At 40.0% G+C, this 20,303-nt stretch overlaps 1 protein-coding gene across 5 annotated transcripts in view; it reads right to left on the reverse strand.

Moving 5' to 3' along the window:
• LOC131686740 (calsyntenin-1) overlaps positions 1-20,303 on the reverse strand; it is a 358,053-nt gene that overhangs the window by 20,782 nt on the left and 316,968 nt on the right. Inside the window, exon 7 of one of the 5 annotated variants that reach the window (XM_058970688.1) lies at positions 8,619-19,079. The exons of the other annotated variants lie outside the window; for them this stretch is intronic. Within the exon in view, the coding sequence (XP_058826671.1) occupies positions 19,076-19,079 (4 nt within the window). The 3' untranslated portion in view covers positions 8,619-19,075. Of the gene's footprint in view, positions 1-8,618; positions 19,080-20,303 lie in introns of those variants that run through there. 5 annotated transcript variants of the gene reach the window in all.

Raw genomic sequence — 20,303 nt, forward strand, 5'->3', positions numbered from 1 at the left:
CTATCTTCGCCGGACGGCCGCTACCGGCCTTCCACTTCACGCTCAGGGATGTCAGGATCCGCCAAAGTGTACTCACGGGCACGTTTTCGTCTCGAAAGTGGTCTACCGTAAACTTTTTTCCGCGATGACCATGCGTTTCGTAAAACCGTACAACACGCTCGCGGAGTGCTTGCTGTTTCGACGCCATCTTTTATTGAACTGACAGCACCCGATCGAACAGAAACATGCCGCCCATTTCTAGGGAGTCCAGAGAACGATTCTCTTGGAGAGAAAAAAATTTAGGCTCTTTACTTTAAATACAGAAAGGTATTGAAATCATTCTCATTTTTTATTGAACACCCGTTATGAGCTTTTTTCTATAGTTCTATGGTTAAATGTATGGACAATCGGAAATGGAAAATCAAAATTTAACAAAAATGTTCACAGTTGCTCTGCAAACCTCAAAATTTAAGACCGTACAGTTTTTTTATTACGAACAAGTTTGTTCAAAGTTGCATGATTGGTGGTTACAGGACAATGCTATTTACCGAGTAAAAGTATTATTGAAAATGTCCTATTTTAAGCATGTGCGAGAAAAAGGCTGCACCTAACATTATATTACAATAACTTTTCACCATAAACTCGGATCGATTTGCGGTCTAATGCAAAGCTCATCCTTTTATCTTTAGCTATACATCTGTAGATTTTAGGATACACGAAATGATGCTGGCATTTTTTGATGTTTCTATTGCCAATATTTCATATATTTTTACACACACACATAAAAAATCTTGTGAGTAAACCACAAGCATCTGTACAAGTTTATGTTTGGAATGCGGCTTTTGCAGCTTTGTACTATACGATTGAGCGGTGTTCCAAAAAAGTCTGTCTGTCTTCTCTTTTCGCCCTGAACAGAAACAAAAAATTCCGTTTCGTTAGATGTGTGTCGATGCCCAGCAAAAAGTAACCCCGCTGCAGCAAATTATGTTCCTGTGCATTTTTCTAAATGTCCCGTAAGACCAGCTATTGAGGAAGTGAAAAAATTACTAAAAGTGCAGATGGAGCTCTAGCAGAAGTGAACACATATAGAGGAGATCGCGGCTTGTCAGAACATCTCGAACCGGGACATTGGGTGATCAATCTCGGGCCCGAAGGGAGCCCAATAGTTGAGCTCTGGCAGAACAGTAATCGGCGCATGTCCAGACAATATGTTCGATATTGTGGTAACAGTCGACATAAGCGCAGATACCGTTATTCACGAGCCCAATACGTCGGAGATGAGCGTCGAAATGATAAAATTTAGCCATTTCCCATTGCTCGAAGGTGTCTGCCAATTTTCTAGCAAGGGCAATACAAGGGAACCCAAACTAAAATAATCTTGCACGATCTTAGAGACAAAACACGCAGGATCTCCCATATTTTCCACAGAAAATATAGAAGATGCTTTCTAGGTGCCATTGAACAGAGAGCTTCTATTGAGCAACCCAAGGATATACTGAATTGCAGCAAGTTCTGTGACGTAAACTGAAGAACAATGAGAGGGTGAGGCGATGAGGTTTTGATTGGGTACATTCAGTCCAGTGGAGTGGTCGAGGCTTGACCCGTCGGTGTAATATATCTTGTTTTAGTCGACTTCTCGAAGTTTACTAAGATAGATGCTGGGGTTCATTTTCGGACGTATGTGATCCGGGATTCCACAAATCTCGTGTCGAAGAAAACAGTTGAATCAGAAGCATGGGGGGATTGACACGGTTGGGATAATATGAAGAAGGATTGATATTTTGTGCTATGTTATCGAAGTACAAGAACATAAAGCCTCTCGAAATTTGCAATTACTAACCGGTTCAAGATATTGTATCGGATGAGAAATCGACGTGAGAAGTACCAATATCGATTTATCAGTGGAAGGACGTCCGCCAGCAGTTCTGGGCTCATTGTATTAGTACGACTAGCTCAGTTTTCTCCGTGGAGAACTCGCTACCCAGTTGGTGGGCCCAAACAGACAAATTGTCCAAGGTATCTTGCAATGGTCCTTGCAAATCTACCGTTTTGGGATCTGTGATAGAGACCACACCGTCATCTGCAAGCTGCCTTAGTGCACAGGAATCGACAAAACGTTCGTCAATCTTATTCAGGTAAATGTTGTAGAGTAGGGGGCTAAGAAATGAGCTCTGGGGAACAACTATGTAGCTAATTCGTGATGTCGATAAATCACCATGCGAAAAATGCATGTGTTTTTCAGGCAACAAGTTTAGCAAAAAGTTGTTTAGAGTCGGTGAAAGACCATGCTGGTGCAGCTTCTCAGAAAGAATTTTGATAGAAACTGATTCAAAAGCCCCCTTAATATCCAAAAAAGCCGATGCCATGTGCTCTTTGCTAGCATAGGCCAATTGAATTTCCGTTGAGAGCAACGCAAGACAATCGTTCATCCCTTTGCGAAAGCCAAATTGTGTATCTGACAGTTAGCCATTTGCTTCGACCCAATTGTCGAGGTTAAACAAGATTATTTTCTCGAACAATTTTCGGATACAGGACAGCATTGCAATCGGTCGATGCGAGCTGTGATCGGAGGCAGGTTTTCCCGGTTTTTGGACGGCGTGGCCTTTATTTGCCTCTAGCCATGAGGAATAATGTTATCCTCAAGAAATAAGTTAAATTTGATTCTGTCTGACCCTGAAGCTTTATTGTTACTTGACAAAAGAGCAAGCTCCACCATCGAAAACGGTGTTTCATTCGCGTTGTTGTGAGGGGACGCGGAGCGGTAGATCTTCTGTGTTGTGGTGAAATGCGGACGAGCCTTCTTCGCGAAATCGAAAATTTCACGTTCTCGTTAGTACTGTTTCGGTTTCGTAAGCGTCGGACCGTGCTCCAAAGGGTACTCATCAATGTTTCTCTCGTTAGCCCGTCAACGAACCGGCGCCAGTAGCTACGTTTGTTGGCTTTCATCAAACTCTTCATTTGCGTTTCTAACATCGTGATGTCGACAGCTATGTCGATAGCTAGCGGGTAGCCCGTCTTCCCGGCAGGTGTTATACGCAGCGGCCTTCTACACGTACATATCTGAGCACTCTTCGTCCCACCATGGGTTGGGAGGTCGTCCGCGAGAATTCGCATCTGGTTGGTGTATCGCGGTGTCGAGAATCGAGCCAGCCAGGAATTCGTATTATTCCTTTGGAGGAACTTCTTGTGTGGACTTGATTTTGCCGGACATCGACATGTAGCTCTTCCAATCAATATTTCGTGTGAGGTCATACGAAACATCGATTCTACTCTGTGGCCCTGAACCGTAAGCATAATTAGTTACGATTGGTAGATGGTCGCTGCCGTGGGAATCAGAGACTACGTTCCACATGCAATCTAACCGCAGCGATGTCGAGCAGAGGGACAAGTCTAAGGTGTTCGGGCGCACTGGAGGGGCAGGAACCCGTGTCATTTATCCCGTGTTCAAAATGGTCATATTGAAGTTGTCGCTAAGCTTATGGAGTGAGGTAGATCGAATATCGTCATGAAGGCAACCCCATGCTGTACCGTGAAAGTTAAAATCACCTTAAAACTAGCATTTGTGCAGGGAGGAGTTCCGCAATATCGCCAAGCCGTCGGTGGCTAACTAACGCTCTAGAGGGATATAGGTGGAAGCAATGAAAAGGTCTTTGGGTTTATTTTTGGTTTGGCAAGCAACAACTTCAATGCCTGGTGCCGAGGGGAGGTCGATTCGATTGAAAAATAGCTTTTTGACCCCAAAAGTACTTCTCCGTAAGAGCCATTTTGATCCAAGTGAATAATATTAAAATCGTGGAAGTTGGGGTCTATTTCTGGAGTAAGCCGTGTTTCGCATAATGCTAATGCATCACATTATTTAGTATATACACTCTGTACTCATTCGTAAAGGGCCCGCAGCCAGTAATTGCGTTTGCCTGATTCAAACTCTTTACCACTACCCAAAGCTTAGCAGGGTGAATTTTCGATATTTCTGTAACGCCGAATATCGTTTCATCAGAACTCGAGAAATCTGCACTTTGTGTCTTTGGCCCGGTAGAAGATCACGTAAGGCCCGGTGGCCGAGCATGGATAAACCTTGAGTCGGGGAGCAGTTCTATCGCGGATAACAAGAAGAGCTACCGTGAGTAAGGAACACCCTGACTGATCATCTACAAAAAAGGAAAAAATGCGCATGAAACAATAAAGCCCAGCTTGCTATGTGGGCATGACATCGAACAAGTTAAAAACCAGAATATGCAATCATCGATCCAATGTGAAAAACTACATGAGCTATGGACTGGTGGTTTATAAGCGGAAGACGAAGAAGTGACTAGATTGAGTGAGAGGACGGCACTTCTAGACCACTGCGTAACGAAGCACCACGATTTTGACTTCAATCGGGTAGAGGTATTGGACAGCACATGGAAGAGACAAAATTTAGCTATACTCGAAACATGCCACGTAAACGTAAACACACCACACACAGTATATAAACGCACTGACACAGACAATATGAGTAACATGTATGCAGGGGTTTTACACTAGAGAGGGGCACGATCACTGATTATGAGTACCGCTGTGATCAAAACAAAAGTGGATACAGAAACAGCAAACACAAAATAGATTTTTTCGTTACCACCTATAATATTTCTTGCATATTTCACCTTCAGAACAGCTAAATATGACAATTGCACCAATATACGAAGGTGTGCTTGACGATAACACGGTAACTAGCTTAGTAAGTGTTTAGGTTAATCAATGTTTCTTGTAATGTAATTTTGACTAAGTGTAACGTTTTGTAGATTGCTTGAGAAAGGCGCCATACATGCCGCCGAAACGTCGGATGAAAAGTAAATATTCCGTTTGTTAAATATTTCAAAGACTGGAAGCCGAACATAACCCCTAAAAAGAACTCCACCAACAGTCGTCAGTTCTCTCATAAAGTAGAAATTTTTAACATAATGTGCCGTCGCGGAGAAACTGGAACCCAATAACACACCAATGACATTTTGTTACGAGACTCCATATAATGGCAAACAATGAAAACAATCCTACATTAAAAAAGTACCAATTGCACAAATAGGTGGATTAAAAAAAAATTAATATTTTGTTTTCCTGCCAAAGAACCTTCCATCGAAAATAACTCAAAATCAAATAAACCTGTCATGTCGTTCTTGATTTATGCGATAATACAAGGAAACCATTTCATTTTTATACATATCCAGCAAAAGGTGTATATATGAGAAAAGCACAATTGTACTGATGGGTGGATTAAGAAAATTTCAGTATTTTATTTTTATTCCAGAAAACCTTCCACAGAAAGTAACCAACAACATAACGCAAAAATCAATGCAATCCGTCATGTCGTTCTTGAGGTTAAGCGATAACATACGGAAATCATTTCATTTAACTGAAAAACCCGTAACTGGCATAAACCGGCAATATGTTTTTCGGTTTTCTCATCACAAAAACAGACTATTTAAGTTTTTTGAAGTGAAACAAAATGCCCAAATTAGAGGGTTAATTAGCATTAACTCAATGTTGTCTTTCGGCGAAGACTACATATTAAGAAGAATCTCTTCTTTCCTTCCCCTATACAAACGAGAAGCGACAGAGGTTACAGCGCCTCTATTGGAGGAAGGTAGTGAGCTTAATATAAAAGTGTATATGTGTGTGTGCATCACTATGGGAAGTACCACCTTTTCCCGCAAGTGGCCTTGCTGTTACTGTCTCCAGATTCTGGACAGAGTTGCCAGTCTTCTTGATAGGCAGTCTTCGTTTTCGGCTAACCTATTTTATCATGGAGGTGTGTGTGTGTGAAGAGGATAAATAACCTACAAGCGAACCACTCCCAGCCTATATTGGTATGCCTATTAAATGGTGGTGATTGTGATGAGAGAGAGGCGGTTTTGAAGAGGGTATATAAGGTGGACGTTTGAGAGGGATCTGTTAGGGGGCTTTGAGGGGAGGTGGCTACATGGTGGGAGGGACATGTGTAACCGTTGGTTCCATTGCTTAGGTTTTTGTTGTAAATATTATTTGTTTGTTTGTAGAACCTTCAGGTGTTTAGTACTAAATACACAAAAACAGCAAGCAGGGTAGTGAAAGGGTGCGTACTGCTGTAAGCTGTCAGTTCGTCTCAATGAGTACACCGAGATAAAATAACTAATGAATTCCATAAGAATCACTTATGATTCGGCGCCACAAGTATCCTATATGAAAATCATAAGTTTGACTTATGACTCGGAGGAAAAAATGGCCATCGAGTCACTTAGAATTTTCATAAGTCATGCTAATGAAATTTTTAAGCCATCTTTATACCTTTCATGCTACTGTGCTTATGTAAATCATCATGCTTGAATATAAATTTAATAAATGAGATGTTATGAAATCCATAGATATATTATATGGCGCTAGTTCGAGAAAATATTAACTCAGCATCATATTTTTAATTTTATAACATATATTTTTTATTTAAACGAATTAATTCACATGAATAAGGAAGACTTATCTCTAGTTTGATGTTTTGATGAGTTTGTGCTGTCTCAAAATATTTCCAATAAGCTGTAAATGAACGGAAAAGAAGTCTTGAAGGTTTGAGAAAATTCAATACATTTCTTATGAAAGTAATGTAAAATATGGAGCAATGCGTTACGAAGAATATTTACTCACATTTCTCCAAATTTGAAAAAAAGAACATTAAATTTAATCAACTTCCAAAAATGCCTAGTTTCCTATTTTCACTGATTTCATATGGTAAAATTATGACATTTGCACAATAATACGATTATGAACATCATTACATACGTCTATAAATTCCATAGGGCGAACTTATGAAATGCATAAGCATTCAATGAAATCAAAATTGTGTAGCTTCATAAGTTGCGACTTATGAAATTCTTAAGTTGATTTGCGTCAGTGTAAGTGAACCACCTCATATGGAGACGCGAGATACTGAAAATTATAAATGGTTTTCGGATAATATTTTGGAGGGAAATTAAACAGAATTTTATAAAAGGGCCAGTAGTGCATAACTCTGACCTGGGAGTGGGCGTAGCGTATTGGTAAATCGATTGCCTTGTACGCAGCGCACCTGGGTTCGAGTCCCGACCCCGCACATAGGGTTAGAAATTTTTCCTAAGAGATTTTTCTAACCCGAAGAGGCGAATGACCTTAAGGTTAAAACCTCTATAATTGAAATAAAAAAAAAAAAAAAAAAAAAAAAAAAAAAAAAAAAAAAACTCTGACCTCTTTAAAAATCAGGCGTCCGTGTGCTTCAGTTCGGTTCTCACTGGTGAAGTTTATTATACCCCCTCCCTCTTCGGGGCGGGAAGAAAGTTTTAAAAAGTGTTGCGATCGTTCAGGTAATTTAGTATTTTACCATGAAGGAGCGATCATATTATTTAGTAACCTTGTGCTCCAAATATCTTCACCAGGACCTCTTAGCGCGACTTCAGATCGTTCAGCACACGGTTCGGCTCGTGAATCCGGGAGGATTCCGTGCCTAACTCGTAAAGGATTACCGTACGTCATCCAGCGCTGCGCGCCATCGTTACGTACCCTCGGGCAAAGGCCCTAATCGAAAAGGAGGGTCCCCTCTCGGTGGTGGCCATTGCGGTTAGCCGCGGTCACGCCGATGCTCCCCAAGGAGGGAAGATGCCTGCCTGGATCCAAGCCAGCAACGCCCGCTGGTCCGTCCAACTGCCATCTGGATCACCATCGTACCGGGGCCTTCATCCGGCCAGTTTCGCCAATGTCCGTGAGGGGATTTCGCCCGTTGGCTTCGTCAGCGTCGCGACGCTCATCAACGGAAGCAGCAACAGTACGGTACGTTGAGTGATAGAGTAGTGTACACGCCACAATTAGACACAAATTATTAATAACATCCCACACCCACACACTACAAATACACCTCAATAAAAACTGTGATAAAAAAGTGAATGTTCTTAGATCTTTGTTCTTGATCCGCGTAGCCCTTGATTACCCGGTAGCTAGCCGACCCTGCGATACCAGCAATAGAGTCGCTTCTACCGTAGAGCCTTGTTAAACGTTCAGTCACACATGACTTGACTCATACATGGGGGTGACTTGAGGGGGTTCAGGGAAGGGTGTATAATGTGGGGAGGAGGGGGGGTTCAACCCCTCACCGCATACTCCTACCTTTAAAGGTCAAAACAAATTTGCGCCGGGCCGGGATAAGGTTGTTGATTTTCAGAGTGATTGCATAACCTTTCTATATGAGAAAGGCAACAAGTTAGCCTGCACAAAAATAATTACGCTGTACAAGATTTTATCAGCAGTGTTAAGAGGAAGTTGCATGCATTTAGACATGGCTGTTAAATTGAATAAAACAAACATGAAAAAAGTTTAATAATATTTTTTTTCATGCCCAAAAAGTTTGAAAACAGACGATTGAATGGGTGAATTTCGACGAACCTTTTCTTGAGATGCAGTTTGATTCCGTACACCCGGAAATACATCACAAACTCTTGATATACACATCAATTGAATCAAGAAAATTGTGAATCGTTGAAAAAGTTTGATTAAAAACATCTGAAATGTTACAATTTACTCACATCATCTTGAATAATCGGGAATGATAAAAAGACACGGTATCAAATAGAAACTTTTTCTTTCATTCAATATTAAACAACTACAAATGTGATTCATTTTTTATTGAAACTTTCTTCCTCGAAATAAGAGTGACAGAATATTACAGGGACCGGTTAGTGGCATCCGAAAATATCAATTAGCTTTAAAAACTAAACCTCGTCGCTGTCGTTCGGAGTGGAACAAATGCAAAGTTAGCTCTGTAGCCTGAAACAAACTGTTTCCATTAATCAATCGATCTAGCTGATCAAATCTGGAGAGGCTTGACGCACTACCGGAAAATGTCGTTCCTTGAAATGAAGGTTTACAGATTTAGTTGTTCGGGAGTAATTAATTTATGTCGAGTGACGAGGGCACTAAAGATTGAAAAATATTGATTTTCTTTTTTTTTCTTTCTCTTCCGAAACAACGATGGATAGAACAATTGAATTCATAAAAAGAAAAATGAGAGACGATAAGATCGCAAGCAAACGTTTGTTGGCCTTTCGACGTCTTTTGTTTGCATGATGCGTGATATAATGTTTTCAGTTATTTTTCTTGATCCTTGTTTAATGCTAGAAAGATTGTTAAAGCAGCATTTTCTTACGATGAGTAAATTTTTCGGATTTTAATTGTTATTTACTATAGATTTTTGTTTGTCCTGGTTTTCTTTAATTACTCTTAGTCTGTTCACTTAAGTACGCTAAATATCTGTTTGTCTTCACTTGTTTTTTTTTCTATATAGGATGATCGTTTAACAGAAAAGTTTATACTGCTAAGTTATGTGTACATATACACACTATTCATTGTGTACACACTGTGGCTGTTTGTTTTGCTTTAATTTCCACTGTAAGTATTCACATTTAAACACGATTACGATTGTTTCTCTTTTTTTTTTTTTATTTTCACAAACTTAAGCATATGTTTTTCAAATATTTACTCCCACTTGTGTCTGTGTCGTTTTTTGTGATTTTATATGTATATAATTTTATTTACCTCTCTTTCCAACTGTTTACTGTTATAGTTAGGTTATAGTTCTTCTATTCTCTATACGTATAGCTACATTTGTTTGCATCATTCGACCAATCCTTTTTTCCCCTATTCTTGGATGGAAGGAAAGCTGTACATCTAATCTGTTTATCCCATGCACATTTCGCGTCATTGTTGTGAAAATAGTGTTTGTGCTATATGCGGTATGTCCAACACCCATTGGGGCAGTTGTCATTGAAACTTAAGTGGTTGAAATGAGTTATGCATTAAACATAAGAGTATTTCCAAGAACAAGAAATATATGCGCTAACCATCAGTCATTGGACATGCAGTGTGGAAATCTAAGTAACCACTGACAGTTCGTGTAGCTGCCGAAACATCCATTAACCACGTGGTGTCAATCATAGCTGGAAACATGTGCAATGACATCAGCGACACAGTGGCAACGCAACTGTGTCGACAATTGTTTCAAAAATAATCGAAGTCTGGAAATTCTCATCCAAAGTCAAACTATGTCGTGCATCCTAATAAATCTATACATAAATGCACATGTTTAATCTGTTCGTGTACAACCGTCTAATGACCTTGTTTTCAAACGGTCTGGAAACTTGTTCATTTCTCGAAAACAGTATTCCACTGACTGTTGGCAGCATCCACCCACTACCTCATACAACACCGCAAACGATCTGAGGGCATGGCTTATGAATATCCTTCCACATCCCATCACCGCAAAGCGCGTCACAGCAATGTCAAGCGTTGGTAACGAGATTTTCCTCCACTACCTCTCACTTCCACCCGAAGACCCATCGAGTCGCTTTGTTTCCTGTTTGCGATGAGTTTTGCACTCCGTGTACTACTTTTCGTTTCCTTCTGCAACGTGTCACACAATTTTATTAACTACGATTCTAACTCCTCCTTCATTTTTCTCCTCCTTTCTGCTCGGGGGGTTTGCTTTAAATGTGTTGGATATCGGCGTCAGTTTTTTGCCACTTTAATATCAAATTAATGTACCGGTCATATAAATATATATACTAAGTTCAGTTTTTCCCTATTGTTTAGCATTTGCATTTTCAATACTTTTTAGCTGACGTTGAATTACCGCGCTTCCCTTCTTGCTGTTTATGTTTTACATTATTTTTTTCTGTGTTCTCCTTGCAAACAATGTTAGTACTGATATAATTACCGCTTGATGCTATTAAATTTAATGTTAAATTCCAATTTGATGTATTTTTACACTTTTCATTTTTGTTAGACTTGCTTACCACTTACGCGCTAGTGTTACGTCTAGGTGTGTCAAAAAAACAAAAAACGTAGTCTGCCTCTCACAAACAATGAGCAACGAATTCATTTCAATAAAAACAAACACAATCAAAATCTTTTCTCCAAACGTGGGGTAATCGTATATAAAATAAAAATCATATATTAAAACTAATGATTAATTAAAAGGAAATCGTGTTTAATGGCGAGTGGCTTAACCGTTCCTCTCACCGCGTTTTGTTTATTATGAATAAAAGAATAGCTATTACTCGTTTACATCCTTTTACTTGTATCACAAAATTATTTTGATTTTACATCTTTCGACTATATTTTCTCTCTGCTCGCTACTTTGTAAAGTAACTAAAATCTACAACTTAGAACTCGATTAACACAATCACCATTGTTTCGGAAAACGTTTTTTCGTCAAATTTCCTAAACAATTGTTGAAAAGTTTCATCTTTGTCGGTGTTTTACTTAAACATGGGGAAGCTAGAATCGTATGTGCGTGCGCCTGTGTGTTTCTATCTGTGTATCTGTGTGAGAGTGTGAGTTTGCCAGTGTTAGTGCAAAACTTGATCCCGCTAAGTGAAAAGCACTGCTGCTGCTGCTGCTGCCTCACTGCAAAACTCACCGGATCATTCGATATGGACGGTTTCAAGTTAACCAACAATACCTGTGCTTACCTTAAACCTGTGCAGATCTAGTTTACTGAGGCGTTTGTTTTAAAACCGAGATTTTTTGTTTCTTTAGGGGAGAGTTGCTGTTGCTCTAATAATAGAATATGTTATGGCGCTTTCTGGCTTGGTATGCGTAATCGTATTGCACGTTGCATATCTATAGGAACCTAAACTGAAATACATACTGCAAAACGAAGCAGGCGTTGTTTTCGGAGCATTAGATTGGTTTGTAATGTAAAAACCATTTTTGGGAAAATTGCCTCTAGAGTGGGAAAGAATTATAACCTACGATAAAATGCAGTCTCGGTGAATTGGCAGCAGAAAATTTCATCATAATGAGAGTTCTATTAGAACGTAACTAGATAGGTACTCTTATACACATACATATGTGCAACGATCTACTACTGCACTAAACTTATAGTACCTGTTCGCATCTTTCAGAGGAGGCCGTCGTGAAGCAAACTCTTCACGAATCAATTAGCGGATGTAATATTGTTTTACATTTTGACGACTCTAAAAATACCCTTTTTGTTGTGCATAAAACAATGGTACGCAAACAATGTTCCCAGCATATTCGAAATTTAATTTTTTTCCAAAGCGTCAAACCCTTTTTAGTTTAGGAACCAATTTTTCAAACTATACTCGGTGATTGTCAGAGTTGGGCGATAAACTAGGGGTTAGATGGCATCAAAAAGATTGACTTGCTTAGGAGATAACAGAAGGACTTCTTACCTCGTGAAATCGTTAACCAGTGCGTCCCGAATGGAGTTAGGAAAAGTATAATGAAATTATATACGATCGCGCGAAGCTCCCGAGCGTTGCGAGTAGGTCGGCGTTTTCGTTGCCAGGGATCCCGCATACGTCCTGTGGCCCAGCATATGGTGATGAGAGGTTATCGATTACGGGCGCCGCACTCGCTTCGGCAAACCGAGATTTCGATGCTAGGGGACGTTGAGTACTATGAATGGTGAAGGCGTGCCCGCGGAGGCATAGAAGAACCAGGAAATTTCTCGTCAATCGTGTATTTTCGGTTTCTCACACTTTTTTGAATTTTCGAAAGTACAGAATGAATATTGGGTATATGATTCATCGTTATCCCGAGTATCCTGGACTCTTTCTTCAACGAGACAATGGATCCGTTTGAAGTACGGTTATAAGTAATACGCACACTTCCTTCAGGAGAACCGCTAACAGGGGTTCGCAAGCTCAATAAAAAGAACATTACGGCTGATACCGAACCTTGGATGAATGCATTTTTCACTATACAAATATCAGATGTACTGCTACAGATACTATTTTGAAAACTGCGATTGTCGAATAATAATCGAATATAATATCCAAGGTAATGAAGCTGCCGAAGAACTCCTCGCGCTAAACAGTATTGTATCCTTTGCCGATATCAAGCGCCGTACAACCGGCGCGGAATCCATCCTCTATTGCTTGCCCAAGGGGTTCTCCAAGAGAACCAAGATAGATACCGGTGCCTGCGCCCTTTCAATATGTCAACTGACGTTGATCTAATACCTTCCGTTGCTCGGGAATCGCAACCAGCCTGCGATTAACCAATCTTTCAAAGGTTTTCCCGATGTATGGTAGATCTGAAGTCTTTAGAAGATCTCGTCCATAGAATCCATTTTGGAATAAGTTTAGCAAGCATCTCGAAGTTGTACTGCAAACAGTACCTATGTGACGATTAACAGGGTTCGACAGATAATATGGAATGTCGTGGTTAGAAGGAAGATTTTTACACCAAACTATCTGCGCGTTCGATAAAGTTACATCACACTAGCAAAAATCGGGAATTTTGGAATGTGCGGTTGTGTTTTCAAGAGATTTTAAACTACCCCACAAACCGAAAGGTAGCGATTGTCATTGGAGATTTCCAGGCACCAACCTTTTTGTCCTATAACCCAAAGAAACCACTTGGGACCATTCATGTTTCTGCTGTATTGCAATGATGTACATTAGTTCTGAAAACACCACATGCTTCACAATTGAATAGCCTCAAGCCTAGTTGATATAGCACATACCGTACTATTAACAACTTACTAATGTAAAACATTAAACTTTTTTGCTTTATCACGAAGCTGATTCAGACTGTAACACTGTTGGAAACACGTTGCAGTCTGACAACAGCTCTGTGGCGACCGTAATTGGTTCTCTTGGAAGCTAGTCGCCGGTGAAATGTATATCATAGAGTTCGAATAAGGGCTTGAAAAAAACCATGCGTTCGAGAATTTAAAATCAACTTACTCTGGCAGACAGTAAATCAGGGATGAATAGGGTTCAAGAGCATTCATTCGTAGCTCGGTAGTAGTTGAAATCCGTTTTATCATGAGATGACGAAGAGCAAAGCATTAGACAGCCTCGATTCTGTCAACTCAAACAGCAGAACAATATTCTAGTGTTGAACGTACCAATTTTATGCTATCCGGAAGATTAACCCTTAGATGCCATATCCACAATTTTTGTGGTTTGAATGTTAGTGCCAAAGCCACGTTGTCTCCTGGATCCTTGACGTGAGAGAGTCTTGGAATGCTCGAGTCGCACAAATGGTAAGTGAACTGGACCGGACGATATTTCCCTGCAAACGTGACGTTTGAGCTGAGTAAAAAAAAACAATTAATTGTTCTGTTCAGATTACCACACATACTGAAACTGGTTAGACTTTCGGCATTTCTTGGATCCCGTATCCATCAATAAATCTTCATGTTGTCAACATAGAATTAAGCATAGCATTAATGCTGACGATGAGTTTCCTTCAATCGAGATAGGACTGAAAACAACATGGACTTGTCCATGAATAACGAGTTTGTCTAGCTTGGCTATTGCGATATCATGACTGATGTTGTCGAAGGCCATAGGGTAGATTCATATAAATAGCATCAATTTGCAGTTCGCTAGCGAATACTACAGCTGCGTACTAATAGAATAGAATGCCACTTCATGCCGTATATAGAACACCGTACAAAAGGTTGTATGTTAAGAAACCAACACTAGCTCATTTAAAGGTGTTTGGTTGCACAGCATTCGTTCACATCCCCGATGCTAAGCGATCTAACTTGAACAGTAATGCGAAGAAACTGTTGTACCTGGGCCACTGCAATGATAGAAAGGTCGCGATACTCGATTTGCGGAGCTTCAGGAGGAGTCACCAAAGTCGGGTGGGTGCTCCCCACCAGAAGAACATGTTGAAGTTGAGATCACAACCGACGTTACCAAGAATCGAAGAAAGGCTACTGGTCCTGTGTAGGCAAGATACCAGGATAATTCAAAGGAAGAAGATTTTTTTCGGGTGGGATAATGAACAGGAGCAACTCGACCAAACGGAAGCGCCAGTGCGCGATCAAAAGCGAAGCACCAGAGGTGTACTACCAAGGCGGTTGGTAGGAAGTGGTAATACAGGAATAAGAAAAAGCATGACAGAGTTAGAAATGTGTGTCGTTTCAAAGCCCGGCTTGTAACGAGAGGGTTCTCGCAGAAATTCGGGGTTGGTTTGACGCCGTCTTTGCGAAGTTACGGATTCTCCTAACGGTTGATGGTGAAATGAAGTTTTTCGTTCATCATCTGGATGTTAAGAGTGTTTAGCTGCATGAAAAGCTCATGGAAGAAGCATACATACAGCAACCTAAAGGTTTTGGTGTTCCTGGAAAGGAGAAGTTCGTGTGTCAGCTCGAGCATAGGCTTTATGGCTTGAGGCAAGTCGCGCGGGTGTGGAACGAGATTTTCAGCACGATGTTGAAGGTCCTTGGTTTCACACAATCAGTATCAGATCCATGTATGTATGTGTAAAGACTGCCTGATGGTGAATTCGTTTACCTTTTAATCTATGTCGATGACATAATCGTGGTGACAAGCACAACTTGACGTCATTGGTAGAAGCTAGTCAATTTCTCGGTTTAAGAGTAACCAAAGATGAGGAAGGATGGATCAGAACGTGTTTATTAATGTACTTGCGCAACGATTTGGTCTAGTAAATGCGAAAGATTCGAATATTCCTCTCGATTCTGCATACCACCGTAGTCGAGTGAATAGTTCGTAGATGGATACGAACAGGCAAGATCACAGTATGGTGGAAGCGCTGCTATATATTGCAGTGAATATGCGTCCGGAAATTGCGGCGAGTGTATCGATTCTAAGCAGACAGGTTTAGCAAACCGACTGAGTTGAACTAAAACGTGTTGTGAGATACCTGCTTAAGACTCGTAGCTACAAGTCGAAGCTGAGAAGAGCGACGGTTTAGTACTTACTGGGTACTGCGATTGGAGTAGCGATCCGGGTATCTGTTCCAACTGGGAAAGGCTACAATTTTCTGTGCAAGTCGCAAACAAACCAGCGTTTCTTTGTCCAGCACGGAGGTCGAATACATGGCGTGCCGTGAGTTGGTCTGACTCAGATAGCTACTTGATGAGATGGGAGCACAACAACGAAACCAACTTTCGTAATGGAGGATAATTGTAGTTGTACCGATTTTATGGAGACTGAAGTCAAGTCCAGAGCATATAGACACCAGGCTCCACTACACCAACAATCTTGTCGTTAAACTGTTCTACAATACTGTGCTACCGAGGACATGACTGCAGACATCCTTACGAAACCTTTGGGTTCGGTGAAACAGTAATATAAAATGGGGCGATGCTTTTAGTAACGCCGCGACTGCATCGCATTGTCCCTACGGTTAGTTCCGGCTGTTCCGTTTTGAGGGAACTGCTAAACCTGTTCGTTGGAAACCGAGTTTCCCCTTCAAATATGTGATCATGGGTAGAATATGCTATACTATCACTAGTAAAAAACAAACAATTAACCAGTCGTTTGGTTAAAATTAAAAAAAAAATCTCCATTCGCGATAGGCGCACAGGACAGATCATCGTTCCTTACTTCTGAGTAAGTCTCCTGATCATCTGGCATTAATAACGCCCTAATCAGCGTAAAATCCAGTTATCGTCATTAGAAAACAAAAAGCGGCATCGACCGACATGCTTGCTTTAGATGACCACAAAAGCTGCTCTGCATAAAATGCTAATTCAATCTAGTATTTAGAGATTCTTGAACGCTTCAAACCGTGTTAATTGATAATGAATTGAATGTCTATGTTGGTGTAACCAGTTTGTCGAACCGAAATGAGCTGGATTATATGAGCTGAGATGGAGAAGAAAGACATACGAACAATGAACGCCGTCCCTGGCTATACACAGCAAAAAAAAGTCGTGTAACTTCACGTCTTGCCAGACGCACATAAAAGGAGCGTCCCAATTCACATAAATTTACATGTAATTACATGTAAAAAAGTGAGATGTTCGGCTTTTCCTAGGTCATTCAGCCTAAGTTTTACATCAAAAGAGTCACAATATTTAATCAAAAGAGTCACAATATCATAACATGTAAAATCCTAATATCGGATGGAAAAATACGTCTTTACGTTGTTTACGTCAAATGTAATTTTCATTTTTTCTAAGAGTGTACATATGGAAATGCGTTGGCATCTAGAATGGATGGAAAGCACATTATTTCGAGATTTTTTTCCTGACATTTTTTAGCTACTTCCCAATGCTTTCATAATTTAGTTATCGCTTAAGCAATCAATCGAATGGCTTGAGAAAAACCATGACTCAACGATAATTGTAAGTATAGGGTCGATAACCCGTCAAAAAATTCTTTCTGATAACTCAATCCATTTCTTGATTTCTGCTCAAAACGCAAACTTGAACGCTTGTTGTGTTGTGAGCAAACGTTTCAGCTTTCTAGCATTCTTCAAAGGCATTAAATTTGGAACATTTTTCAGGAACAAGTCATTTGAACCGGAGTTTTAAAAAAGTGCATTCAGTCAAGTGAAGTTGGAAAACCAATGTAACACACATGTCCAGCTTTTTACAGTTTTCCAGCGTTCATAAGGGCGAATCTCTCAGCATCAGATTGTGTCACCAGCGAACAGAATAGCAAAAAAATAATCCCCCTCAAAAGTTTCATGCTACAACAACTTCCAGCATAATCTCGACTCTCGAGCACACGACGAGAGCGCTTCTGTACATTTTATCGGGTATCACGACATCAAATTATGAAACAAAACTGAACGCATAAAAATTTTAACTAAATACATCAACTAGGTCCTCTCATCCACTGTATTCAGTGGCTCATCCTGGCTGGAATGAATCGGTTGCTCTTGAATTAATTTTCTCTTCTGAATCGAGTACGGAATAAAGCACTGTATACAACGATCATGGAAGTTATAATTTGTGTTGCGAATCGTTACCATTCCTGTGAAACAGAGAGACAGGCACGGTGTAGTAAAGGAGCATGGTTTAAATTTCGATGGCAAATTGCCGTCAGTAGCAGCACAACAATTATTATTCGAGTGCACGGAATACAAATTTTAATGTGCCCCATTATGAAGTGGTGATAATGCTCTGCTTGTTCGTTTCAGAATCCACATACTCAATTCGAAACAGATTTCTGAACAGGTGGGTATATGCGAAAACGGAGCATTTAAAGGATATAACTGGAAATAAGGCTTGTACTACTTGCATGCATACCCATTAATAATTGTTATATTTGAGTAATTTGTGGTTTATGAGATAAACGACACGCAGTGGCAACCGGTACTTATACGAAGCAGCTGCTTTTGTACAAAATAGGTAATATATTAAGACACCAGAATGGGTGTTGTACAGTAGTGGAGTATTAATTTTGCAAAATACTTTTAGTAAAAAAATCGCAAATCATTCATACAACATCGGCTGAAACAAAGCCTAGCAACATAAGATGTCCAACAACCTTCGGAATATAAAACACTATTTTTGCTGCCAATTCCCCGAGGAGCAATTTCTCAACCTGTCGGCTACCGTTGCTGTGTGTCATGCAATCGTTTCGATGTGAGAGAACCGACTAGCCTGTTTTCTATCAGCAGCACGTAATTAGCCTATGTTTCTACATCAGTTTGTATGTTATAGGTATGTTGCAGTTTTCCGATGCCTGCCTTCACCAAAAATTTATTCAATATCATAAGCTTTGCTTTTGTTTTCTTTCCCTGTTCAGTTCATGCCTCAAAAACGGTGCCAGCGTAAGGACTGGGGGGTAACTGAGCAAATAAAGATGACAGAACTTCCCACTCTTCATATTCCCGCACGGACACTTTGCCTGTTTATTTGCCTCACACTGGGTTTGTCGATTCCGGTAGAATTTTTATCCTGTTGATGTGTGTGTATGTGTGTATGTGTGAGTGCGTATGTGTGTTTTTGAATCTATGTACGTGTCATCACTATTGTTCGCTAGTTAATAATGCATATAGATCGGCTACCACTTGCTTCCCCCAACGCCTACTGTGTGCACACATGATGAGCCGGTTCTCGGTTGACGGCTGCCGACCGGCTTTTTATTCCGATTCCGACCACTGCTGCTGTCCATTATTCTGCTACTGTTTTATCTAGAGGCGTTTTTTGTGTATGCGCGTGTTTGTCTGCTTGTGTCTGTTGGTGTGTACATACATACATACTGTATAGGTTGGAAAGTGGATGGCAATTTTGCTTGTTTTCACATTTGTTGTTTGTTTTAATAATTTTAAAATATGCAATAAATTTTCCATAATTTAAAACTTTTGATACATTCATTTAGCTGAAACGAGATAGAAACAAGAGAGGAAGAAAACATTAGGATCGGACTATCACGGAGTGCGAGCGTGTGTAAATAATTGCATTAATTTCAATTTTGCACAATTAGCTACACGTTTTAGAGCCCGCATGATTAATAACGCTTTATGGCATACGTTATCATATAGAATTATAATTAGCATAAATTTATCTTTCCGCGCGATTGAGCCGTTGTGCTGTAGTGCTTAAGCGCCAAATTAGACAGTTATGATGTTTGATAATATCCGGAGGATTAATTTAACCGAAATGCCATTGTATGAGATTGTTATACTATTATAGGGACATTCGATCCATCCGCTGCGCATTATTTCAGTTTTTGATAACGCTTTAGTTTCTTTAATTCTCATCACATGAATAGTGTGATTGGACCTTTTCTAATTATACATTACATTGGATTGATTTGAAAATGTTAGTCCCATTTTATCGCAGCGCTAGCGGTCTGCGAATAAAAGTTTTAATAAAAATTGCAGTCTGCCAATCATTTATACACACCCATTTTTTCGTCGAATGTCTTCACAGTCGTGCTGACTTTATATCAAGATGCCCAAAGTTCCGAAATTTCTATTAGATTGGCGCTCTGTAATAACCAAGGACTAACAGTTATAATTCCTTTCTGTACTTTAAATGGGTTTGTGCATTAGTGTATTTGGCCCTATGTCACAATCTGTCAGATATCACTTCAATAATTTTTTTTAAGCAATTTCTTCGACAAAGTTATTGGGCTTAGAATTTCCAACGAGAATCTCAGACATGAGCTGCTTAGATCAGAGCGGCTAATTATCAACAGGTTTGTTTAAACTTCAAGGTGGAACAAATCTCAAATCATGCCCTACTATGTTCAATTCGGAGTTGTTAGTTGCATCATTCATTCAAACAGCCGAGCTGCTCAAACATTTTCCATTCATTTTTAATTTCAATGACCCTGTGAACATCTCTACTGGGGTATTGACTAGGATTTTCAAACAAAACTACTCTGTACATACTTCTTACTGTTCATGTATGTCGGAATCAAAATTATGTGATCTGATACCTATCTGTATTCCCAATACAACCCAATAAACCCACTGAGAACAAATCGTCGCTGTTGTGCTATCTTATGACAAACGCCATTTTGGGGTAAACTGAGTTAGATATGCCACATCACGTGTCTAAAAAATCTCTACAATGTGGCGTTTACAGAATTTTGATA

This window comes from Topomyia yanbarensis, chromosome 3 (assembly GCF_030247195.1).
Source record: "Topomyia yanbarensis strain Yona2022 chromosome 3, ASM3024719v1, whole genome shotgun sequence".
NCBI classification, from domain to species: domain Eukaryota; kingdom Metazoa; phylum Arthropoda; class Insecta; order Diptera; family Culicidae; genus Topomyia; species Topomyia yanbarensis.